Here is a 23958-nt window from a genome sequence, read left to right on the forward strand (position 1 = left end):
TAGGGATGGGGCGGAGTCCCGGCTACCGCGGGCGTTGGGCGGTGCGGGGAAGTGGGAATCGTTAGGTTCGTTCGGGACACGCAGCCCATGGCCCGGGCGTCTCGCTCTGGTGGCCTTCTGCCTCCGCTTGCTACCGTGCCGCCGTTGTGGGCGCACCCCGAGGTCGCTGGGGAGGAGCAGTGGGAGAGAAGGCGGACAGGCGCTCTCGGCGGGGACGTTCGGGGCTACCCGGAGTTGCCGGTTGCCGGGAGCATCCCCTACCTGGCCCCGCGGCCCGGCGGAGCTCCGGGGGGCCAGCCGTGGGGGGCGGCGCAGGCGGACGCGGGAGAGCACCATGAGGTTGGCGCCGCGGACTGGCGGCGGGAGCCGGTAGCGGGCTGCCGGATTCCTCCTGCACTGCAGCGCCTCTGGGCCGTGTTGCTGCGGCTGCACCGCGAGCGGGAGCAGCTCCTCCAGGCCCGGGACTGCGCCCGCCACCTCCAGGCCGCCGTGCGCCTCCTGAGGATCCTGAGTCCCGGCGCGCCATCCCCCGGCCCCGGCCCCTTGCCTCAGCTGTGCCGCGACCTGCTGCCGCACCCTTCCAGAGGGGCCAACCTGCGAACCGGCCTTCGGGAGACTCCCGAGCAGCTACTGCTGGCGCGCCTGGTCGGATTAGCTGCCCAACGCCTAGATGCTGCCATCGAGATGGAGCTTCGCGCTCTGGGCCGGGCGCCCGCCAGCCCGGGCCTGTCGTCCCAACTCGCCGACCTGCTGCTGGCGCTTCCCGCCTACCACCAGCTACAGGGAAAAGCCGTGAGCTACTTCCCAGGGGCAGCGCGCCCTTTCCCCACGGCCCGTGTGCTCCGCCTCCTGACGGAGGAGCGGGGTTGCCTGGTAGCAGGTCAGCTGCACGAGGCGCTCAGGGGATCGGGCTTGCGGGACCAGCTTCAAAGCCGGTGCCATGAGGAGCGAGAGCTGCTGCCAGGGCTCCTGGGCCTGATGGAGGGCGTGGCGGGTTCAGCCAGCAGTGGACTGGGGCTTGAAGGGGCTGGAGCCCTGTGGAGCCAATACTGGACCCTGCTGTGGGCAGCCTGTGCTCAGAGTCTGGACCTAAGTCTAGGACCCTGGAGGGACCCCAGGGCAGCGGCACGACAGCTGAGTCAGGCACTGGGTCAGGGTGAGTGATGGGTTTGGGTGCGTGTTTGGGAAGGCTGGGGTCTCTTCCTTCTCCCTAGCCACCTCACTCACCTGCCAGCCTGGCTATAAAAGCAGGCCCTTTAGAATGAACACCCCCTTTCCCCTTTGGGGTTCAGGCTATAGCTTCAGAGCTTTCAAGGCAAAGTCTTGCTTTCCACCCCAGTCTTGCGTCTTGGGGGAAGCCTACCCTCTTCCCTCATCGAGTGGGCAGTGATTATGGAAAAGAGAGGTCTAGTTTTCAGGCTCGAGTCATTTCTCCCACTAGCATCCCTGCCTCAGGAGTGTGAGAAGGAGCTGGCTTCTTTGTGTGACAACCTATTTCATCAGTCTGTTATCTGGAGCTGGGACCAAGGTGAGAAGAAGGGGCATTGGGAGTGACACAAGTTCCAGGATACCCCTTCCCCATCAAACCATACCCCCTCTTCCTCAGGCTTCTGCCAGGCTTTGGGATCTGCTGGTGGAGGTCAGAGCAGCCTTCCTGCATCTTCTCACACCACTGAGCTTTTGCAACAGCTCTTCCCTCCTCTCCTGGATGCTCTTCGAGAACCCAAGTCAGGGCTGCTCCTCTGTCAGCCTCCAGGTAAGACAAGGGGCTGGGAATAGGGGAATAGAACAGTTGAGGATATCCACTTTATTCCTTCCCCCTGTCTTGAAGCCTGCCTCCTACCAAAGGAGCTCCCTGGTCCCTCAGATACTTGTGTCCCACTCCCCCAGGTCCTGCACCCCTTGCCCTAGGGCTCTGTACCCTGCAGACCACCTTGCTCTGGTTTTGGGGAAGAGCTCAACAGTATCTGGCAGCATGGGCCCCAGGTTCCTTCCTGCTCCTGATCCAGAAGGACTTACCTGTGAGTAGCTCGGGAGTAGGTAGGGGAGCAGCCTGGGCTGGGCTCAGACCTCACTCCCTGTTTCTGCCAAAGCCTCTATTGCGTGAGGCAGAAGCTCTGTCTACCCTGGCCTCAGAGGAAAGCTTGGCCCTGGAGGTGGAGCAGCAGCTGGGCCTAGAGATCCGGAAGCTGGCTGCGCAGATTCAGGTGAGGACAGCAGAGGCCCTGACAGTGGCAGTTTAAGACCTGGTTCCGTGCCCAGTTTTGGGGTTGATGGAGTGGTGGTGGTGGAGGTAGAACATCTCAGTGACTTAGAATCTCCTTGGAGTCTCTGCTAAATTTATCTTTTCTGGCTCTGTTCATTTTTTGTTCTTTATTTAGCTTTTTATTATGGAAAATTTCAAACATATACAAAAGTAGAAGAGTATAGTGGACCCCCATATTCCTACCAGTAAGCCTTTAACAATTATCCAGTCACGGTCAATTTATTCCCTCTGTACCCCGCCCCCCATGTCAGGCTCTCATTCTGTGATGTTAACAGCCACTGATGATCACTGCCTAGATGCATTATTTCATTAGAGAGTGCAAAGTGATGATGTTCCAATTCTATTATTCCTTCTGCACTGATTAGTTGGATTACTCCTATAAAGTCAAACTTTCCCTTATTAATTATTTGGTTATTCAGAGGTATATTTTGTAGAGAAAAAGCAAGATAAATGATTGAATCTTTCCTTTCACTTACTAGTTTTTGATACAGTGTTTCTCCTCTTTTCTAAACATGTAATTTATGTTTTTATTTAAGTGATACATGTCCATAGTTTAAAAGTGAAATAGAGTATTATTTTAGAAGGCTTCTAATGAACAAATGGCGCTTTAATTGCCCTCCACCCCTACCTCAGATTTCTTTTCCACGGTGGTAACCTTCATCCACTCTTGGCTGTTTCTTCTAATGTTTTCTTATTTTCTTCTAAACTTCTGAATAAAACTATTATACTTCTAATTTTTCCCTATTTTGTACATTATCTATTCCTACTATGGAAAAATGTCTGTCTTGGGGCCAGCCCAGTGGCACAGCAGTTAAGTTCGCACATTCTGCTTCGGTGGCCTGGGGTTCACTGGTGTGGATCCCGGGTGCGGACCTACACACCACTTGTCAAGCCGTGCTGTGGTAGGCATCCCACATATAAAGTGGAGGGAGACGGGCACTGATGTTAGCTCACGGCCAGTCTTCCTCAGCAAAAATAGGAGGATTGGCAGGAGATGTTAGCTCAGGGCCAATCTTCCTCAAAAAAAAAAAAGAAAGAAAGAAAGAAAGAAAGAAAGAAAAGAAAAATGTCTGTCTTTTGTTTTTCCTTCCTGTCCAGATTTCTCCTCTTTGCCTTGAATAGGAGCATGGCTGTAGAGTACAGTCTTTGTCCCTCTGCTCCTTTTCTCTCTGCATTCCTACTTACCCACAGTGCCTTGGTGCTGTGGACCCCCATACTTTAGCCTTAATCCACAATCTGCATCTGCCTGTTGGGCATTTCCACCTCCATTTACTGCTACCTCCCTCAGCTCAACATGCCCCCAAACAGGCTCCTCATGAGTAGGGTGGACAGTGATGGTCATGGGAGCTCTGAGGAGGGAAGGCCATGGTGGGCATGTGGTGGCAGAAGCTCTATACAGGGCCTATGGCTCGAACTGGTGGCTGGATGGCCTTACAGGAGCAGCAGCAGTTACTGGAAGTGGGCAGTTCATAGTTCCTAGGGAGAGTAGTGGGGAAATGGCCTAACCAAAGCAGAAGCTCTGTGTGTGTGCCTTCACATGCATATGTCCAGGATGGGGGTGGGAGATTGTGGAGGCGTAAGCAAATTCGCATCAAATTGTGGAGGGCACTGAACACCAGCCCACAGATTTGGGGCTTTATCTCATAAGTGATGAGGAGCCATTGTAAGAGCAGGAGGGAAAGAGTAAAGACAGTGATAGAGTCTGGTCCAGCTATAGTGATCAGGATGGAAGGGAGGTGGGCAGACATAACATGAGAGGGGTCCAGCTCTTGGTAGCTGTAGTGAGAACAGAGCAAAATGGACAGGGACAATGTGCTCACCATGTGAACTAAACACTGTGCAAAGCACCCTACCTGCCTTGCTCCTCTGCCTGGTGATTGCAGAGTCAGGTGTATGCTCTGGCCATTCCACCACATACAGCACTGGGATGCAAAAGAAGAATCAGACACTGTGAGTTTTCTCTCCAGCTAGACAGTGATATTCCATAGAGAAAGACAGTCTCTTAGTGTGAACTTGTATTTCTTCAGAGTGTTCAATGCAGAAGTTTCTAAGAAATATCAGTTGATAAAAGGGTAATTTCCTTGGTATAAATAAGGAAGAAAGGGGTTCTGGTTTTTAGGAGAAGAGAGGAAGAATTTGGATTTAGATAGGCTGTTGTCAGCACACGTACCAGGAGCCACATAGATTCCACCCGTCCTCATGTCTGCTCCTCCCACCCCCACCCCCTGAGGGCCGCTTTCTCTCTTCAGGCGCACAGGCATCCAGTCACCTCTTTACAGACCTGCCACCACATACCCCATTTCTTGGGGTCCTTTTCCTCCAAGATGGGTTGTGGAGTAGAGACACTTCTTTTTTGCTGTCCTCTCCCCCTCCAAAAACAAAACCTCTCAAACCAAAGAAACCAAACCAGCAAATGGGCCTTTTCTTGCTTTATGGGTTTACACTGCTCTGCAGAAATGGAAGTAGGCTGTAAAGAATATTCAGTGTAAAGACATTCCAAAGGCTCCTGAATCTCAGAAAGTTATAGTCCTTGCTCTTGGTCTACATTCCAGTTCCTGCTTTCCTTTCATAGATGACAGACAGAAGATCGTACAATTCCCCTTTCTTTCTTCAGCCTCTGTCTGCTCTGCAGACACCTCTTTCTAGCATTTGCTTTTAATCATTGGTGGTGGTGAGGTTGTCTCCCTGTTTTTTTCCTATTAATGTTCCTATAGAATAAAATTAACCTGGAGTATTTCCATCCTCTGAACCAAGCTGAAGAGAGCAAGGTAATCCTGGGCAGCTGTCCATTATCTTTATGGGTCCAGACCTTTTGGAAAACCCAATAAAAGCTAGGGCATCTCTCCTCAGAAAATGCCCAGGCCCATATAGTTATGCGTACGATTCCATTCTGGGGCTTTGTAGATGCCAGGTTAAACATCTCGGTTTAGAAGAGCATCATGACTTGACAAGTCCCTAACAGATAAGCCCCTTTTACTTTCTTCCTATCCCCACAGCTTCTGCCTGAAGAGTCGCTAAGTCTCTTTTCCCAAGAATGTCATAAACAAGCCACACAGAGCTTTGAACTCTACATGCCACGGGGTCGGTACTGGCGGCATCGTCTCTGTCCTGGTAACTCCTCATCCCAGTATTCGTTTCCAGGGTTTCCAGGGGGTAACCGTTCCCAACCCCTCCAAATCCTGGCTCCACTCCTGTCTCCACCCTTGTTCTCACCTTCTGTGCACCCCCCAATCTTACTCTCTTCCCCCAAACACCCCATTAGGGACTCAGTGGATCTCCATAGTCTCATATTCTGTCCTTTCTCTTCTCTCACTCCAGAACTACCCAGCATTCCTAGTGAGTATGCTAGGTTGGTGGTCCATACTGTACTGGAGCCTGTGTTGCAAGGATTGCAAGGATTGCCACCTCAAGCCCAGGCCCCTGCCCTCGGCCAGGCGCTGACTGCCATCTTGGGTGCCTGGCTTGACCATATCCTCACCCATAAGATCCGGTTCAGGTGGGGAGGAAAGGAGGCAGTGGCAGGGGGATGAATGGAACTGGACAAAGGGAGGGCATGGGCGGGGGCAGAACAGTTTGGAGAGGCAGGAGGGTCAGGCAGCCAAATTGTACCTTGGCGTTCAGCCTGCAGGGGGCGCTGCAGCTCAGACAAGACTTTGGAGTGGTCCGGAAGTTGCTGGAGGAGGAGCAGTGGGGCCTGTCCCCTGAACTTCGCCAGACCCTGCTCATGCTCAGCATCTTCCAGCAGCTGGATGGGGCCCTGCTGTGCCTACTGCAGCAGCCCCTGCCCAAGACTCGAGTCCACAGGTTTTGCTGTGAGTCACTCTCACTTCCCAACTCTAGGCTCTTTTGCCCCTAGCTCACTACTTGATGTGCCCCCTCCACCATCTTCATCTCTGATCTGGCTTCAGCATCCTCCCGCCCCTGCTTCCAGTCACCTGCCTTCCACTCTTGCCTTACCAGGTGCATGTAATGAGGTCCAGACCACGGAATTGCCCAGCGGCAGCCTCAATAGCCTGGAGAGCTTGGAGCCCCCTCTTCGGCCTGAAGGACCCCCAACCCAGACAGCTCAGCGGCTAAGCACACTGTGGGGAGGGGGACCCAGCCCTGAGGCTTACCTGGTGGGAAATCAGCAGGCCTGGCTTGCCCTGAGGCAAAACCAGGGCCGGCGTTGGCACTTGCCTTTTCTTTCCTGCCTGGGGACCAGTTCTGAATCCTAAGGAGCCTGATCTGAAACCTGCAAGTCAGAGCTCCTCACCTCTGGCTGGAAAAGCTCAGACATTTAGAAATGCATATTTTAAAAGCCTACAATTGGGAGCTTGGAAGAAAGCATACCTGAGAACCACAAGCTCCAGAGAGCCTGGACTTACAAGCTAAGGATCCAAGATTACTCCAGTGCCTGGGAGCCAGAGTAAAGGGCAAAACCACAGCTTGGAACCTGGAGGTCAGCATCCTTGGGAGGCTCAGGCCTGGTTCCCCACCAGTGAAGGCATAGATGCTGGAAGGAGGGCTAGACGCTGGGGGGAAGACTATAGGGTTGGATCCCAGGGGAAAGGGGAAAAGAAAAAGCAATAGAAAGCAGAGAGCCTAGATGCCACTTCCTCTGAAGTCCCAGGAGCCAGGCTAAACACAAAGTTAACTCATCAAGAACCACAGAGGTGGAATAGGCATTTCTACACCTCGATCGGTCCCAAGAGCTGTATTACCCTGTACTCCTTTCCCCATTACTATTTCCAGTCATTTAAGAATAATGGGCTGTAGGACCTTCACATGTAAGCTTTGGTTATTCAGTCCACCATTTTTAATCTTCAGTTACCTGAGCGGGGTTTACCCCCGGTAGGTGTATAATCCCTGCCGTGGTAGTGCCCTCTCCTTGCAAGAGACCAGCACTTAGGATGGCCTTAACCTAGACCTGGCACAGCAGGATACGCAAGGGGAAAGGCTGCAGCTGACGGCCGTGTTATCGGAGCCAAGCGCAAACGGCTTTTGCACTATGTATTCGTTGTCTTCACTATCTTCACAAGATAGGCAGTATTTACTGACCGCTTACTCTGGGCCCCTCCAAGCCCTGTGCTGAAACCACCTCTCTCCTTCCTGACCTTCCTCTTCCTGTGGGGCTGGGGAGCCGGGCCGGCGGTTTGGGGGGCCAGCGCGCCCGACGGCGGACGGCAGGCGGCAGGGGCCGGGTCCGCGGCAGCGCGGCCATTCACAGCTTCTCGTCCAGCTAACACTTCCGCCTGCGCGAGTCCTTCCGGGGCAGAAGTCACTATGGCGGCGGGCTTGGCTCGGCTCGGGCTGCGGTCTGTCAAGCAGGTTCGGGTTCAATTCTGCCCCTTCGAGAAGGACGTGGAGTCGACGAGGTACGCGGGGGAGGGCGTGGGGACGGGAAGGGGCGCGCCTTCCTCCCGCCGGGGTCTGGCACCCCTCGGCCTGATCTCACGCCGCCTTCTCGCCGCAGGACCTTCCTCCAGGCGGTGAGCAGCGAGAAGGTGCGCTCCACCAACCTCAACTGCGCGGTGATTGCGGACGTGCGGCACGACGGCTCCGAACCCTGCGTGGACGTGCTTTTCGGTGGGCGCGGTGGGGAGTGGGGCGGCAGGGGCGGCAGGCAGCCCGCGCGCCCTCAGTCCAGCCCCTCGGCCTCCCGGGTCTGACGCGTTTGTTTCCTCGCCAGGAGACGGGCATCGCCTGGTGATGCGCGGCGCCCACCTCACCGCCCGGGAAATGCTCACTGCCTTCGCCTCCCACATCCAGGCCAGGAGCGCCCAGGCCAGTAGCGCGGCGGGGAGCGGGGACAAGCCAGGCGCTGGGACCGGGTCCTGACAGTGCGGAGGAGACCAACAAGCAGATTTTAGCCTCGGACTAGGACACTTAAGAGCTTGACTTAATCACTCAAATCACTATCTGGAGGGCCACAGAACGCCACCAACAACAACGAAAGAGCCTTGTGACTACAAATCCAACCAACGTTTCTGAGACAAGACAAGATCACCGAGGGGTCGGGACAAACTTGAATTTATTTTACTTTCCTACCGTCACTCAACCGCTTTTGAATTGGGCTTCTCCCACCACTCACTCAAGGTGCCTCTTAGACTTATTAGCCAAATCCAGTGCTGTTTTCTCAGTCCTCATCTTTCCATCTCAGTAGCCTCTGCCACTCTCAATTCACTCCTTTGTGGAACCTGTCTTCCTCTTGGGTCCTTTTTCTTTTCTTAACAGTAAGGGTGTACTACTCTATCCTTCTTTTTCTTCTCTCTTTATTTTTGGGGCATCTCATCTTCTGTCATATCTTGAACTGCCCTCTCGGGTTAAATCCTGCATTTCTGTTTGGCTCTAATCTCAACTTCTGTGCTATAGTCAGGTTACCTACTACCAGTATCCTCCAAATCCCAAACGCTCTTTGTCCAAAATAGAACTGATGATCTTACATACACATATACTTGTCTCTCCCCCTGACTCCCCCATTCCTTTTAAAGATACTTCATCTGCTCAGCCACCTGGGCTGGAAACTACAGCATTATCTCTGGTTCTGCCCTCTCCTTTTCCCTGCATATCCAGTCAGTAAGTTCAGAATACTCTGTCTAAACAAAAGCTCTGAAATATTCTGTCCATTCCCATTCATTGTCTTGTATCATTACATTCTTCCACCAAGTATCCTTTTGTCTAATTTTTGTTGCTGTTCTAGTTTATCTTTCCAAAGCACATCACTGGTTTTATGTCTCAACACTTCTTGTTTCAGAGAACAGTGCCTAGTATTTTTCATACTAGGTTACCACCCATTAGTGTGGATCATGAAATCAATTTAGGGGGTTAAATCAGCCTTTATAAAACAGAATAGAATAAATAGAATAAAAAGTATCAGAGTTCATGGCACATGGAATGGGAAGTATTTAATCATGAATATGTAGATAGGTGGATAGATCTAGGTATATACTGTGTAAAGTATATGTACGTGTGTGTATCTGCATGTGCTTGGTTGCAACATAGAGTTATTTCTTATCATTGGTTGTAGGAAAACATGGTTGATAACCACTGGTTTAGAGAAGAACTCTGAATGCTCAGCTAGGCAGTCACGGATCTCTGGACACTGGCTGCTGTGTACTTTGCCAAATACATTTCCCATGACTCTCCCACAGCATTACCATACTGCTTCCCTGCTTAAAAGGGTGCTGTCTTCAAAGGGCTGGTTTTTCCCCTCTCCCTTTAAAAAAAGAAAACTACCAGGAGGCAGTATAGTGTAGTAAAGAGTCAGAGTACGTGGGGTTGAAATCCCGGGTTTGCCCTTAAGGAGTTATGTATCTTTGGACAAATTACTTGGTCTCTCAGTGCCTGTTTCCTCATTTGTAAAATGGGGATAATAGTATCTGCCTCATAGGAGTGTTGAGAAGATTAAATGAATTGATATCTATAAAGTACCTAGAACATTACTGGGAGTGAAATGGGTGTTGTTATCTAAGAGACTTTATGCCATAGTCAAAAGGATACTGACAACCTAGATTTGAGTCCCCCATATCTGTGGTTAACTTGCTATTATCTTTGGCCAGACTTAACCACTCTCCTCGTCTATAAAAATGGGGATGGTTCAAACATCGCTCTGAACATGGATTGAGTGCTGGTGCTGTGCTTCTAGATTATGAACCTGGGGTTGGGGCTGTTTTCTCTGTGTCCCCAGCACCTTGCATAGTGCCTGATACAGAGTGTGCAATAAACATTTGTTGAATTTACAAATATTTAGCATCTACCTTGTGCCTGTAGTCTAGTACTGAGATACAAATATGAATAATGAAACTCAGGTATGTAATAAGTGCTACAATAGAGATACAGACCAGGTACAATAATAGCAAGAAAGATAAAGACAGGACTCAGCATTGGGTTTGGTCAGCAGATGATCCCTTAATGAGCAAAAAGTCTTAGCAGTGGAGAGTGGGGCCAGAAGTCAGATTATAGTGAAATAGGAAGTCAGCATGCAGCATCAAGTATTAGTTTTATATAATGAGTTTGGATGGGAGGTGCATTGATAGCTAGAGTAACATAAGGGTGTGGAGAAGGGTTTTATAAAGGATGATAGGGATTTGTACTTGATGAAAATACCTTTTATGCTGAGCTGTTGCTGAGAAGTATGAATCTAAGTTGCATTTCTGAACCACCGTCTACAATGTTGACTCTTCTAGGTCAATCTGAGGTGCACATGCTACCTCCTTCCTACAGCTTTCCCAGAGTTGGACATAATGATCCTTCCCTTAAGCTCCTTTGCTTCCTAGGTTGTAGACAAGAAAAATAAAAGGCATTCTTTTAGTTCATGCACCACCGTTATGGTCCTTTTAGGATTCATCTAGATAAAGAATCCTAGACTGAATGGACATATGACCATCTAAAGTCACAGGGTTGCTTAAAGATTGTTGGAACAAATCTCAGGCTGCTTCTTGGGTCCCCTCCTGCACCCTCCACTTCACTAGGAAAGAAGGCATGGGGTGTGGGCAAAATGATCCAGTCTGATTCAGATACACCTGGGTTCCAAGCGAGACATTTCCCGGCTCTGTAGCCAGGGCCAAGTTACTTGAACTTTCTAGGCCAGTTTTCAGCCACCTGATTGGGGGGAGGTAGGGAGCGGTTAAATGTAAAACACTCGGAATAGTCTCCAGTTCTTAATATGCAGTCGTTATTTGAAGACAAAAAAAGCCCAGTGTGAGATTGTTTTTTTCCACTAGCTTGTGAACTCCCTAAGGACACCAAATAAACACTGACCCACTGGACACGACCCAAGATACCGACCCGGCTGATGAGCCCTATGCCACGCCGGCGACGGCGGTTCCGGGGTCCCGGACTTAACCTGACGTGGCGGGGCGGGACTTCCGGCTGGAGACGGAAGAGGAGCGGGAGGAGCGGGAGGCAAGGGCCGGCAGGTGCGGCCAGGCGGATTCGGGGTCCGTTGCCGCCTCTCCGAGCCCCCGCGACGCCGACCTCCGGACCAGGATGGCTCGGGGCGAGCGGCGGCGCCGCGGAGCACCAGCAGACGGAGCGCGGACAGCTGAGAGGGCGGCTCGGGGCGGTCCAGCACGACGGGACGGCCGGGGCGGCGGGGCCCGGGGCGCGGCCGTGGTAGCGGCTCTGGCCGTCGGGGTCCTGTGTCTGGCCCTGGGCCTGTCGGGAAGCTGGCTGCTGGCGTGGCACCGTGCGCGGCGGGCCGTCACGCTGCACTCCGCGCCCCCGGCGCTGCCTCCCGACTCTTCCAGCCCCGCCGTGGCCCCGGACCTCTTCTGGGGCACCTACCGCCCTCACGTCTACTTCGGCATGAAGACCCGCAGCCCGCAGCCACTCCTCACCGGTAACCGGGCCCCGCAGCAGGCGGGCGGGCGGACTCAATCTGGGCGCCCCAGCTTCACGCCAGAGCAAGGGTGGGGAGGAGTGGATCAGGAGAGTTATGAAGAGGGATGACCCTGAAGTTCTCGGAGATCCAGAGGGACAGGTCCCCTGCTTTCTGACTTACGTGGCCATTCTACCCCCAGGATTGATGTGGGCGCAGCAGGGCGCCACCCCAGGGACCCCTAAACTCAGGCACACGTGTGAGCAGGGGGACGGCGTGGGTCCCTATGGCTGGGAGTTCCACGACGGTCTCTCCTTCGGGCGGCAACACATCCAGGATGGGGCCTTACGGCTCACCACTGAGTTCGTCAAGAGGCCTGGGGGTCAGCACGGAGGGGACTGGAGCTGGAGAGTGACTGTAGAGCCTCAGGTCAGGGCCTCAGGACACCCTTCCCCCAGCCCAGATTCCCTCCACCCTTCCTTTGCTGCCAGAAGTGCAGTATGAAGTGAGGGCTAATAGCTGGGACTCTGAGTCTGACGACCTGGTCTGAATCTGACCGCCTGCCTTAAACAACTACCTGTATGACCATCTCTATTTACTGTCTCTAATCCTGGTTTTCTTGTCTGTAAAATAGAGATAAAAATAGCACCTAACTCACAGGATTGTAAGAATTAAAGGAAATAATATGTAGAGTTCTTAGCATAGTACATGGCACAAAAGTACTTTGTTATTTCCCAGAGAACCCTGTGCAAGGCTCTTTATTTTATCCCACGGGTGCTTACCCTCGGTGACCCTCAACACTGACAGATGTATATTGTTTACCCTGTTGCTCCTGCCTGGTGTCCCTTTGCCTCACTAAGGCGGATTCTCAAGAGAGACTGCCAATCTAATGCTGGGTTTTTCTGTCCTCCTTGGTCATCCAGGCCTCAGATACCTCTGCCCTCCCTTTGGTGTCCCTGTTCTTCTATGTGGTGACAGATGGCAAGGAAGTCCTAGTACCAGAGCCTGTGGCCAAAGGGCAGTTGAAGTTCATCAGTGGGCACACCAGTGAACTTGGTGACTTCCGCTTTACAATTCTGGCACCAACCAGTCCAGGGGATACTGCCCCCAAGTATGGCAGGTAACGGGGAAGAGAGTGAGTGGTGATGGTAAGGGTGGTATGGATGCTGACTTAGCCTGATTTCTATCTCCCCCACTCTACTCTTTTTCCTGCCAGTTATTTTTCTTCTCACCAGGCTCTATGTCCTCTGCATTGCCAAGACCCTTCCATCCTGACTCCTGATCACTTTATATTTCTCTTTATAATCCCCACCACTTCCTCCTAAATAATATTTCTTATTTATCTTTTTCCCTTCAAGCTACAATGTCTTCTGGACCTCCAATCCAGGACTTCCCTTGCTGACAGAGATGGTGAAGAGTCGCCTAAATAGCTGGTTTCAGCATCGGCCCCCAGGGGCCTCCCCTGAACGCTACCTTGGCTTGCCAGGATCTCTGAAGTGGGAAGACAGAGGCCCAAGTGGGCAAGGACAGGGACAAGGGCAATTCTTGATACAACAGGTGACGGTGAAAGTCCCTTTTTCCATGGAGTTGGTGTTTGAATCAGGCAGTGCCCGGGTAGGAGGAAGGCAAGCCCTGGAGCAGCTGGCAGGCAGCCTGCTGACCCAGGCCCTGGAGAGCCATGCTGAAGCCTTTAGAGAGCGCTTTGAGAACACCTTCCAGCTGAAGGAGAAGGGCCTGAGCCCTGAGGAGCAGGCTTTGGGTTGGGCTGCCCTGAGCAGCCTCCTTGGTGGGATTGGCTATTTCTATGGACAGGGGCTGGTGTTGCCAGATATGGGGGTTGAGGGATCTGAGCAGAAGGTGGACCCAGCCCTCTTTCCACCTGTCCCTCTTTTCACAGCAGTGCCCTCTCGGTCATTCTTCCCACGAGGCTTCCTTTGGGATGAGGGCTTTCACCAGCTGCTGGTCCAGCGGTGGGATCCCCGCCTCACTCGGGAGGCCCTAGGCCACTGGCTGGGGCTGCTCAATGCTGATGGCTGGATTGGGCGGGAGCAGGTGCTGGGGGATGAGGCCCGAGCCCGGGTGCCCCCAGAATTCCTGGTGCAACGGGCGGCCCATGCCAACCCCCCAACCCTGCTTTTGCCTGTAGCCCACATGCTAGAGAGTGGTGACCCTGCCAACATTGACTTCCTCCGCAGGGCCTTTCCTCGCCTGCATGCCTGGTTCTCCTGGCTCCATCAGAGCCAGGCAGGGCCAGTGCCACTATCTTATCGCTGGCGGGGCCGGGACCCAGCCTTGCCCACCCTATTGAACCCCAAGACGCTGCCTTCAGGGCTGGATGACTATCCCCGGGCTTCACACCCTTCAGCCACTGAGCGGCACCTGGACCTGCGGTGCTGGGTGGCACTGGGTGCCCGTGTGCTGGTGCGGCTGGCAAAGCAGCTGGGAGAGGCTGAGGCAGTGGCAGAACTGGGTCCTCTGGCTGCCTCACTGGAGGCAGCAGAGAGCCTGGATGAGCTGCACTGGGCCCCAGAGCTAGGAGTCTTTGCAGACTTTGGGAACCACACAAAAGCAGTGCAACTGAAGCCTCGGCCCCCTCAGGGGCTGGTGCGAGTGGTGGGCCGGCCCCACCCTCACTTACAGTATGTGGATGCCTTGGGTTATGTCAGTCTTTTCCCCTTGCTGCTGCGGCTGCTGGACCCCAATTCATCCCGCCTTGGGCCCCTGCTGGATGTTCTAGCTGACAGCCGCCATCTCTGGAGCCCCTTTGGTTTGCGCTCCCTTGCAGCCTCCAGCCCCTTTTATGGCCAGCGCAATTCAGAGCATGATCCCCCCTACTGGCGGGGTGCTGTGTGGCTCAACGTCAACTACCTAGCCTTGGGGGCTCTCCACCATTATGGGCATCTGAAGGGTCCCCACCAGGCCCGGGCTGCCAAGCTCCATAGTGAGCTCCGTGCCAACGTGGTGGGCAATGTGAGGCGGCAGTACCAGGCCACGGGTTTCCTGTGGGAGCAGTACAGTGACCGGGATGGGCGGGGCATGGGCTGCCGCCCTTTCCACGGCTGGACCAGCCTTGTCCTACTGGTCATGGCTGAAGACTACTGACAGGGAAGGATGGGAGGGGAGCCAGGCCCCTTGTGCCACTCTGCACTAGAGGGACAAGGTCTCTAGCTTCTGTCCCCAGCCTTCAGATACCAGTGCTTCAAACCCTCCTCAGCTCATCTCAGGTGTCTCCTTACTGTCATCCCACATAGCCCTGGGGTGAATGTGAATTCAGAGTCTATTTTTTTAAATAAATTGGAAAACCATGCCAAACGCTATTGCTTTTGCCAGCTTTGCCTCACCTAGAGGTCTTAGTCCAGTCCAGGCCTTAGGGCTGCCTGCTGTCCTTCAGAGAAGGTGGGAAAAGTGGCCATTACCTGTCCCCTCCAAATCCACTCAGGTCAAGTGCAATGCAGTGAGTTGAGCACTAGTCCACCCAAATCCACAAGCAGCTGGTTCACATCTCTTTAATGAGATCAAAGGCTCCTGTGTATGTCTTGGGGGGTAGAGCTAGCACAGTCCCCCAGACACTGCCCCTCTCCTCAGGACTCCAGCCCTGAAAGCAGATTCTAGGAGGACAGGGAAAGGCCAAGGAGAACTCGAGGAGTTGGGACCAGGGCTATTTCTGGTGGACAAGGAACCCATCCACCCACCCCAAACTGCTTATGGGATGTCCCCTTGACTGGAAGCCAGCCCCACAGGAGAGACCTGGGATATGGGATCCAGAGGCACTACACAAGGGGCGTGGTCCTCCAGATCTGGCAGGGTGGCACTTGCCCTAGCCTCCTTGACTGGCTCGCTCTCACTGGAGTCTGGACAAGGGCAGAGCTCAATACCCGAGTCACCAGTCAGGTGGCGATAGCGGCAAGAGGGTGGTACAGGGGCAGGGCTCCCCCCTGCCCCAGGCTCACCCTCCTGATGATGGGGGACACTCTGGTAGGAGGAAACACCTTCCACATTTGTTCCCTCGCAGTGGACAGGGCAGCTAGAAGCAGAGGAGCAGCAGGTGCAGTCACTGGAAGCAGTCAAGGGGCAGCTTGAGGCTGCAGTGTAAGGAGGTGGCGGTGTGCCAGGGCGGTGAACCACATCCTCATAGGCTGGGGGTTTGAAGGCGCTGAAGAGGCCTGCAGGAAAGAATGGCATGATTGGTTGAAGGCAACCAGGGGTAGGGTAGTGGTGTCTCCTATTAGGGAAAAATGTGCATTGAAACGTCTGAAAAGAGAATGTAGGGATGATTCAAGGTCCCGGTTTGGGAGGGGCCACTGGTAGCGAGCCCAGAGCCTCAAGCCACTCACGAAGGTCAAGCAGTGAACCGGTAGGGACAGGGCCAGCCCCATGGCATGCCCCGTGATAGGCCAACAAGTTGATCTCACGCTGCCGCTGCTGTTGCTGCAGCCGGAGTTTAGCACGTCGATGGCGGAAGGCGCAACAGCAGCTAAAGAGGATGAGGACAGTCCAGAGCAGCCAGAACCCTGCAGGGGGTGAGGAGGGAGAGTCTTAGATACTTCCCATGCAGAGAAGGGTCCTTGAAGGCTGGAATTCTGAGGTCCAAGGGAGGGTGGGCAGAAGGACCCGAGAATAGCCGCCTTGGAGACTCACACCAGAGCTCATAATAGTAGGTGCAGCAGCCAGTCTCCCCGCAGCAGTGACCACTCTCACAGAGGTAGGGCTGGTTGTTCACTCCTGGGCACAGCTCTCGAAGCTGGGAGCAAGGAGGCACTTAGAACCAGGGGAGATTCCAGCCCAAGGCACTGTCCACCCACCCACTCTGCATGCACATACACAATCCCACCGTGTGAACCAAGTTTATCTCAGAGATCTATGGCGAGGCGGAAGAGTGATGCTGAGAGGAGTGTTCAAATTATCTGAAGGGCTGTTAACATGGAAGAAGATTTGGAATAGCAAGAATCAGACTAGAGAATAAGATGCCTGGTGTGGACATATAAAGGCAGATTTCAGCTCTGTATATAGAAGACTTCTCTCACACTTAAGCCTAGCTCCCCAGGGTGTTTTCTGTTAAGGGAATGTTTGCGGAGAAGCCAGAAGACGGTCTGAGCTATCTCAAAGTCTCAAACAACGGGTAAGGGGTTTAAGGTTAATTTCCAAAACTAAGATGCTTTCATCAGCCCCCACGGTCTGCCACTCCCCACTCCCAAGCTGGATCTTTCCACCCCTGGGACTCAGGCTTCCTAGAGAAGAAGAGGGGCAGTGTGAGACCCAGAGCAGTGCTCCCAACCAGATGGGATTGCTGTGGATGATAAAGGATGGCATCCAGGGCGCGAGTCTGGGTTCCAGCTCTTCTCCAAATTGCTCCCTCAAGAGAAGACGCTGCCGGACTCTGTTGTGACAATAGGCACACAGAAAAACATCACAAATAACTGTTGCAAGACAGAGGGAGCCTCCCTGGGGCCTCACTATGCCTCTGGCCACTGGAGAACCACTGCAAGATTCCACTGCAGCTATGGGATGGGGTCTGTGAAGCTGCAGGCAAAGTCAACTACATCTGCGTTACAAAGTTTAGACAAAGAGCGAAGGGACATGTTTAGGAACTTCACAGTGCCTTTGGCTCCGTGAGTTCCTCCCCCAGCCCCCGAAAGGAAGGGACAAGGAAAGGGGAAATAGAAATAAATGGCTGTCGTGATAGGCTTTTGGAGCTGTTGGGATACCTGCTGTTGTGGCATCCGAAGTGCCCCCCAGGCCTCCTCGCTGTCGTTCCCGCTGCTGGCCCGAGCCATGCCTCCACCTACAGCCCCCTGAAGACCACAGCCTTCTCTACCGCCAGCAACCCCGCCCCTGCCACCTCTGCCGCCACCGCCACGGTCCCTGCCCGGCCCATCTTCGCTACCGCCACCATCACTCCGCGGCCGGAGCTTCCATCCGGGGAGAGCTCTGCCAACTGGGACCCAGGTTTCTCCATCCTACCAATCAACATCGCCCTCCGAAGGGCGGGCCAATAGGAACGGACTAGAGGTTACTCCCTGTGACCAATCTCCTACAGCGCCTCCGCCACTCTCCCAGACAACAAGCGCTTGCACAGACAAAGAGTGGGGTAAGGTTCGACCGTGGCCCTGACTGACAGCGACGGTAGCCAATGTGGACAATAGAACAGACTTTGAGTTATCAACCAATGAACAGCCGTCCAGAAGAGCAAAATTTCCCCGGATTGGCTTAAACCCTATTTTTGGGATGACGTCAAATACCCGACCACGCCAGGTAATCCGACAGGAAGCGGCGGGGGCCCAGACGTCCGCCTGAGTCTGGAAGCAGAGCGGCGGTCTTCTTGTGGCCTGGCGGACATTTCCCAGGCGTCGACGCAAGCTCCGGTGGGATGTCTGTACGGGGAATTGACCTGCCCATACCCCATTCCCCCAATTCTGTACAAGTCGAGGCACCGGATTAAATTTAATAGGTGGGGGAAATTACTGAAAACAGGAGGTAGGGAAGAGGGCGAAGAGTCCGGGTTAAGTAAGGGCCTTAAGTAGCCAAAAGTGGGGATCCGGGGCCCTCGGGTCCCCCTAGCCGCATCTGCAAGTTGATACGGTAGCACTGAAGGCTGCAAAGCGCCTGGCCCGTGCGAGAGCAGGCGTAGCGTCGCGGGTGGGGGCAGCCGGGGACAGAGCATCGAGGAGGAGGGCCAGATGGGGACGGCCTCTGAGACACTGGCGCGGGGGTGGGGACGCCAGGTGGGAAGGAAAGGGTGGAACCCTGTGCCCCGCTGCTGTAGCGCACCATGGGGGCCGGGGCAGCTGCCCGCCCTCCCCGCCGCTCGCCCCGCGCGGCCCCTCGGCCTCCCCGCCCGCTGGGCGCCGCAGTCTTGGTGAGGCGCTCGATAGTCTGGTTCTTGTGCTCCTCTGCCCGCCGCGCCGCCTGCAGCCGCCTCTTCCGTGCCCGCTCCTCGCGCTTCAGCAGCATCTCCTCGGTGAGGGCGGGGGCGGGGCAGCCCCCAGCCACAGGCAGCGGCAGCATCGGGGAAGGCTGACTCCGCGCCTTCTGGAGCAGAGCTCGCTGGGGAGAGACATACCGGCTGGTGTCAGAAAGTGGAGAGGCGAGGTCCGCTCAAAAGGTGGAGGGGAAGAGGAGATAGGGAAAGCTGGGTGTTGAGCACAGGCCTTGAGAGAGGGATGGAATGAGCACCCTCTCCAGGAGCCCTTAATACTGCCTTCTCCCAGGTCTCCCGACTTTCAGCTTTAGATCCTTGACTTTCAAGGGGAAAAGCATTAGTAATGTTATCTGCCTGCCTCGAGTACCAAAACTCTGTGTACCACCTCTCCGGAGGTTTGTTTGATTTTGTTTTAAATCTTTTTATCTCAATAAATAGCATCAATTGGATAAATGCTCAAGCCAAAAACTCAAGGTTATCCTTGATTCCTCTCCCCTACTACCCCAGGCGCCAACAAGTGTCTATTTCAAAAATATATCCAGAATCCATCTGATTTTCTCCGTCTCCACAACTTCACCTTGGTTCAAGCTACCACCATCTCTCACTTGACTACTTGAATGGCTTCCTAGCTGCTCTTGCTTCTATCCCTTACCCCCGCTAAGAAGGCAAAGTAATCTATTGAAATAGAAATCAAATATATCACTTCTCTGCATACAACCCTTTCGTGGCTTAGTCACACTTACTCTTCTCCTGGAGCACTCCTAGGCATGTTCCACTCAGGATCTTTGCACCTGCTGGTCTCTCTGCCTGAAAAGCTCCTCTGGTTGGAAATGTTATCTCTTCAGAGAGGTGTTCCCTAACTACCCTATCTAATGTTGTTCCCTTTTCTACCACTTTCTATTTCATCACCCTATTTTTGTTATAAACCTTACAGCTTTTCAAAATTATTTATTTACTTATTTACCCCCCAAAAACACACACAAGAATACCAGCTCCATGAGTACAGAAACCTTTTTCTCCACCACACTGATATCCTCTGCCTAGCAAAGTTCTTGGGACGTGGAAGCATCTCAATATATATTGACAAAGAATGAACCAACTTACCTGTCGAGCAGTGAGCAGCCGTTCATTAATCTCCTTCTTGAGATCTCCATTGTCATCCAGCTCCCCCTTCTCCAGGGCATCCAGCCACCTCTGTTCCTCCTCCTCCTCCTGACCCACTAAGCCCCCAGACAGGTCCCGAAGTGGGGAGGGGGACAGATTACTGTCTTCATCTGGAAAGGAAAGTTGGAAAGCTAGAAGTAGAACTGTTGAGATGAAGAACCCTAATTTGGCCAAGTTAAAACTGGGAGACTCAAAATTCTCACCCTCCTCAGAACCAACCCTCTTCCCTTAACCAGGTGTAATGAGAAACCCAGTCTCCCCACCTCCAGATCCTTCTCACCCAGCCAGGCACGGTACTGCTCAAGAGGGACTCCTTCCATAGGTTCCTCTTCATTGTCCACAACCATAAGGGGAGAGGGTGAGCGAGGACCCTCAGGGATCACAGTGAAGGTAGGAACACTGCAGAGAAGCAACCACTCTGTAAGCTGAGCAACTGTCTCCTTCTCAGTAGCTACATCCAGCCTTCCCTACACCCTCTTGTGTTCTTACTGCCTTAACCTGGGCCCTGAAGTCACAATGTCCATTCTCTGTCTTCTGGAAAGCCTACCCAGCTTCTCCTTCTATCTCTGCCTGCTCCTAAAGTTCCCCATGTAAAACCCTGGCCCTCTTGGCCTCACCTCTTGGTGCCCAGGACCTGCCCTCCCAGCTTGATTTTGAGTTTGAGCTGGGGCTTGGCAGGAGACGGCTGCGTAGGCCCAGCCTCCTCCTCCTGATGGTGTTTCTTCTTATGCTTCTTCTTATGCTTCTTGTGCTTCTTCTTGTGCACTCCGTGGCCATGGGCACCCGCCAGACTCAACTCCAGCGCTTCTCCTGTGGGAGGAGAGCCTATCAACGGTGTACGGCAGGAGCAGGGCAGGCAGGGCTCTGAAGAACCCGATACCCTTGAGGGGTCCCACTCCCCGCCCGCGGTACTCGCTGTTACCACAACAGCTTCGCCTTTCTCCTTCCACCTGTGGCCAAGTACCCTGGAGGCTCCGAGGAGCAAGAAGGGCACTCCTTTTCTGCGAATGGCCAAGTTGCTTTATCGACCTGCGCTTACCCGGCTCAGGGGCCTCCATGGCCCCAGAGGTGCTCCCACGCCGCCACAGCTTACTCATGGGGTCCTGCAAGAAAAGGGGGCTGAAAATGGTCTGGACACAAGCAGACATGCCTCTTCCGCCCCGCGGAAGAACTGACTCCAGCAAAACAACTGGCTGCTTCCGGTGCGTAGCAACCATGCTTGTGCGGGGCACGCTTTGCTGCTAAAAGCCTCCCTGAGAAACAACGATCTTTCCAACAAGAGTTCCGGGCTCTCTGAGGCCGGGACTGCTCAAAGGGGCACGGCTTTCCCCTCGCTCCGCCTCCCCACGCTTAGTTCCAGAACTCAGCGCGGGCGATTCAGTTATTACTACACCCAAGCGCGTGAGCATACCCTCCGGACCAAATTCGGGCTAGACTATGAGGATACAAAGTTGACTATGAACACTTTCCCCTATCTTTGAGGAGCTCACAGTGGGTGGAGGAGTACCTAAGAAACAATATTGCCGGCAAATTGGCAGAAGTGCCTAACAGTACAAGTGCCCTAGGAGCGGGGCAAATGGTATTTAAGCTTAAATTCTCATCACTAGAGAAATGGATAAATGAATCATGGTGCGACTATCCAATCTGGAATACCATGTTGCTAACAAAAGTTGAATGATAAGTAATTGATAAGATTGACATGGAATTTAGATCCTAGTGGTTAATAGCATTGGAAACAATCTGTGTCCCTCTAATGAAACACTGAAATAATTTGGTACATGGATTTGGTACATCCACACAATGGGAAGCTATGCTGCTATTAAAAGAAATGAGGCCCCAGAAAACTAGCCAAGAAGTGGGTGACAGCAATTCCTACTGGTGGCTGGGAAGCAAGGGTAAAGGACGACATTTTTTGTAATATACCTTTTCGTGCCTCTTGAACTTTGTATAAAACATGTGTATGTTTTACCTAACTAAAAAAAAAGAACAAGGTAGATCTGTGTGTGTTGATATATGAAATAAGGAGAGCAAGTTTCAGGATGGCATGATCCATTTTAAGAAGGCATGATATGCTACCATATACATAGAAAAAAATTGAGGAATGTATGCTATACCGTTAATGGCGGTCATCTTTAGAAGCTGGGGTTGCAAAACTTTCACTATCTAGATCCGTAATGAATTGTCTTACAGCCCGTATATATCATATTCATAATTAGAAAAAAGCACCACCTATACACATATATTTAAATATGTGTGAGATGTGTGTCTGAACAAGTTAGCAGCACTGAACAAAGAAAGGAAAGAACTGATTCAAGAGACATTTGAGTGATAAAATTAAAAGGAATTGTTAGCAATTATGTATGAGAATTCAGGAAGAAGTCAATGTCGTATAGTCATTAAGATTAAGAGAATGGACTTTGGAGTCAAAAAAGCCTATAATAAAATCCCAGTTCCACCATTTATTAGCTATGTAACCTTGGACTCAAAGTTGTTTAAGCTCTCTGAAACTCAGATTCCAGCTTTGTAAGACATAATGATGTAAGACCTACATCATAGGGAATAAAGCAAATCAAGAAGGCAAAGAACCTAGGTTGATATCTGCCACGTAGTAGATGTTCAAGAAACAAACAACAACAATAATACATGACTTCTACCATTCTGGCCCAAGTATTTAGAGGGAACATGTTGTTTTAAGTAAAAAGGAAAACATAGGAAGAGAAGTAAGTAAGAAGGGAATCATTTAGTGTTGCCCAAGGTGAATTTGAAGTGCCTGTGGGAATACCCAGATGGAGATGGAATACTGCGAATCGAAGCCAAGGCAGAAGGTGTGAGTGGAGGTGTCATCAGCACAATAATGGAGGTCCGAAGGGATGGAAATCACTGAGACATTCCAGAATGAGCGAGGAGACGAAGAGGAAAGGACCAGGAACAGATTCGAGTGGACGCCTGTCTTGGACATGAAGACAGAGGGGTCAGGCAGGATTGAGAAGAGGAGGTCAAGAGAGGCAAGAAAGGCACCAAGGGCAGAGAGTATCAGCAGATGAAGGCTGTGATTGGCTGTGTACAGTCCTTCAAAGGGCAGGCTGAGCTCCAAGAAGAGGATGCATTCTAGCAGGGTATGAAGGCAATAGTCCTATATCACCAAGAGTTAAAATGAGGGATCACATGCAGTTGGTATTTGTTGAACATGTTAAAGTTCATAACCTGCTTTCATATCCCTTCTCTCCCTTGATTCTCATGGCAGCTCCGTGAGGCAGATGCTATTGTTCCCTCATAAGGAAACTGAGGCTCAGAGAGATTAAACGATTTGGCCAAAGTCACAAAGGTAGGGAGTGGCAAAGACAGCCTCTAACAGAGGCTTCCTGACACAGGCCCAGTTGTGTTTCCTCAACATCCTGATGCCCAGCAGGGAGGAAATGGTGACAGTAAGTAGCCACTGGCTTCATTATTTTGTTTTGTTTTGAGTTTTGCTTTGTTTAGAGTGGGAGAGATTTGAGCATGTTTATAGGCTGAAAGGAAGAACTTTGTCCTTCTGAAAGAGTTCTAAACCTTATTTTTAAAATATAATTTATTTTGAAATAATTTCAAACTTATAGAAGAGTTGTAAGAAGAGTACAAAGAACTCTCTTATCTCCTTAAATCATATTCTGCAACTGTTAAGATTTACCATTTTCTCCCCCAACTCATTATCATTATTTCTTTTCTGATTAATTTGAGAGCAAGTGGCAGACATGATGCCATTTCATCCCTAAATATTTCACTGTGTATTTCCTCAAAACAAGTACACCATTCTATAACCTTTGTGCAACCCTCTCAATCAGGAAATTAACCAAGCTACAACACTACCGTCCAATCCACAGACCCCATTCAAATTTCACCAACTGCCCAATATCTCCTTTTCCTTTGTGTCCCAGGATCCAAATCCAGGATTATGCATTACATTCACTTATCATGTCTCTTTGATCTGCTTTAATCTGGAACATTTCTTCACTCTTTCCCTATCTTTCACGACCTTGACAGTTTTAAAGAGTACGGACCTTTGATTCCGTAGGACATCCCTCAACCTGGATCCATCTGGTGTTTCCTCATGTCTAGACTCGTAAATTCTTGACTGGAGTACTACACAAAAAAGATTATGCTGGGTTCTTCTCAGTGTATCACATCAGGAGGCATATGGTGTCAGCCCATCCCACCACCCATGATGCTAACCTTGATCACCCGGTCAAGGTGGTGTCTGCCGATTCTCTCCACCGCAAAGTCACCATTGCACCTTTGTAATTAATGAGTATTTTCTGGGGAAATACTCTG

General features: G+C 52.1%; 5 protein-coding genes across 8 annotated transcripts; 3 read left to right on the forward strand and 2 right to left on the reverse strand.

Annotated features, from left to right (window-relative positions):
* The first annotated feature begins 87 nt into the window (after positions 1–87).
* CCDC142 (coiled-coil domain containing 142) lies at positions 88–7032 on the forward strand. 2 transcript variants are annotated; one of them, XM_070572280.1, is made up of 9 exons: positions 88–1156; positions 1442–1528; positions 1607–1756; positions 1891–2021; positions 2094–2207; positions 5263–5377; positions 5585–5762; positions 5888–6078; positions 6227–7032. In XM_070572280.1, the coding sequence occupies exons 1-9, from the start codon at positions 88–90 to the stop codon at positions 6481–6483; spliced, it is 2292 nt and encodes a 763-aa protein (XP_070428381.1). In that variant the 3' UTR covers positions 6484–7032. The 2 variants fall into 2 exon arrangements, with proteins under 2 accessions (XP_070428381.1, XP_070428380.1); XM_070572279.1 differs by having other exon boundaries at positions 5263–5762; positions 6227–6841.
* Positions 7033–7382: 350 nt separating this feature from the next.
* Positions 7383–9991, forward strand: MRPL53 (mitochondrial ribosomal protein L53). Its single transcript, XM_008530328.2, has 3 exons — positions 7383–7623; positions 7722–7834; positions 7938–9991. The coding sequence occupies exons 1-3, from the start codon at positions 7532–7534 to the stop codon at positions 8084–8086; spliced, it is 354 nt and encodes a 117-aa protein (XP_008528550.1). The 5' UTR covers positions 7383–7531; the 3' UTR covers positions 8087–9991.
* Positions 9992–10908: 917 nt separating this feature from the next.
* MOGS (mannosyl-oligosaccharide glucosidase) lies at positions 10909–14879 on the forward strand. The gene is made up of 4 exons (XM_008530329.2): positions 10909–11588; positions 11770–11996; positions 12491–12687; positions 12926–14879. Exons 1-4 carry the CDS (start codon positions 11237–11239, stop codon positions 14667–14669), a joined length of 2520 nt encoding a protein of 839 aa, XP_008528551.2. The 5' UTR covers positions 10909–11236; the 3' UTR covers positions 14670–14879.
* Positions 14880–15059: 180 nt separating this feature from the next.
* WBP1 (WW domain binding protein 1) lies at positions 15060–17680 on the reverse strand. 3 transcript variants are annotated; one of them, XM_008530330.2, is made up of 5 exons: positions 17273–17506; positions 16843–16944; positions 16206–16308; positions 15902–16078; positions 15060–15730 (listed from the first exon to the last, which is right to left on the reverse strand). In XM_008530330.2, exons 1-5 carry the CDS (start codon positions 17339–17341, stop codon positions 15270–15272), a joined length of 912 nt encoding a protein of 303 aa, XP_008528552.1. In that variant the 5' UTR covers positions 17342–17506; the 3' UTR covers positions 15060–15269. The 3 variants fall into 3 exon arrangements, with proteins under 3 accessions (XP_008528552.1, XP_070428402.1, XP_008528553.1); XM_070572301.1 differs by having other exon boundaries at positions 16824–16944; positions 17273–17497; XM_008530331.2 differs by lacking the exon at positions 16843–16944 and having other exon boundaries at positions 17273–17680.
* Positions 17681–17989: 309 nt separating this feature from the next.
* On the reverse strand, positions 17990–20848 carry INO80B (INO80 complex subunit B). Its single transcript, XM_070572299.1, has 5 exons — positions 20690–20848; positions 20268–20460; positions 19931–20049; positions 19591–19760; positions 17990–18611 (listed from the first exon to the last, which is right to left on the reverse strand). Exons 1-5 carry the CDS (start codon positions 20796–20798, stop codon positions 18081–18083), a joined length of 1122 nt encoding a protein of 373 aa, XP_070428400.1. The 5' UTR covers positions 20799–20848; the 3' UTR covers positions 17990–18080.
* Positions 20849–23958: the final 3110 nt, after the last annotated feature.

The sequence above is a fragment of the Equus przewalskii genome, chromosome 14 (assembly GCF_037783145.1).
Source record: "Equus przewalskii isolate Varuska chromosome 14, EquPr2, whole genome shotgun sequence".
NCBI classification, from domain to species: domain Eukaryota; kingdom Metazoa; phylum Chordata; class Mammalia; order Perissodactyla; family Equidae; genus Equus; species Equus przewalskii.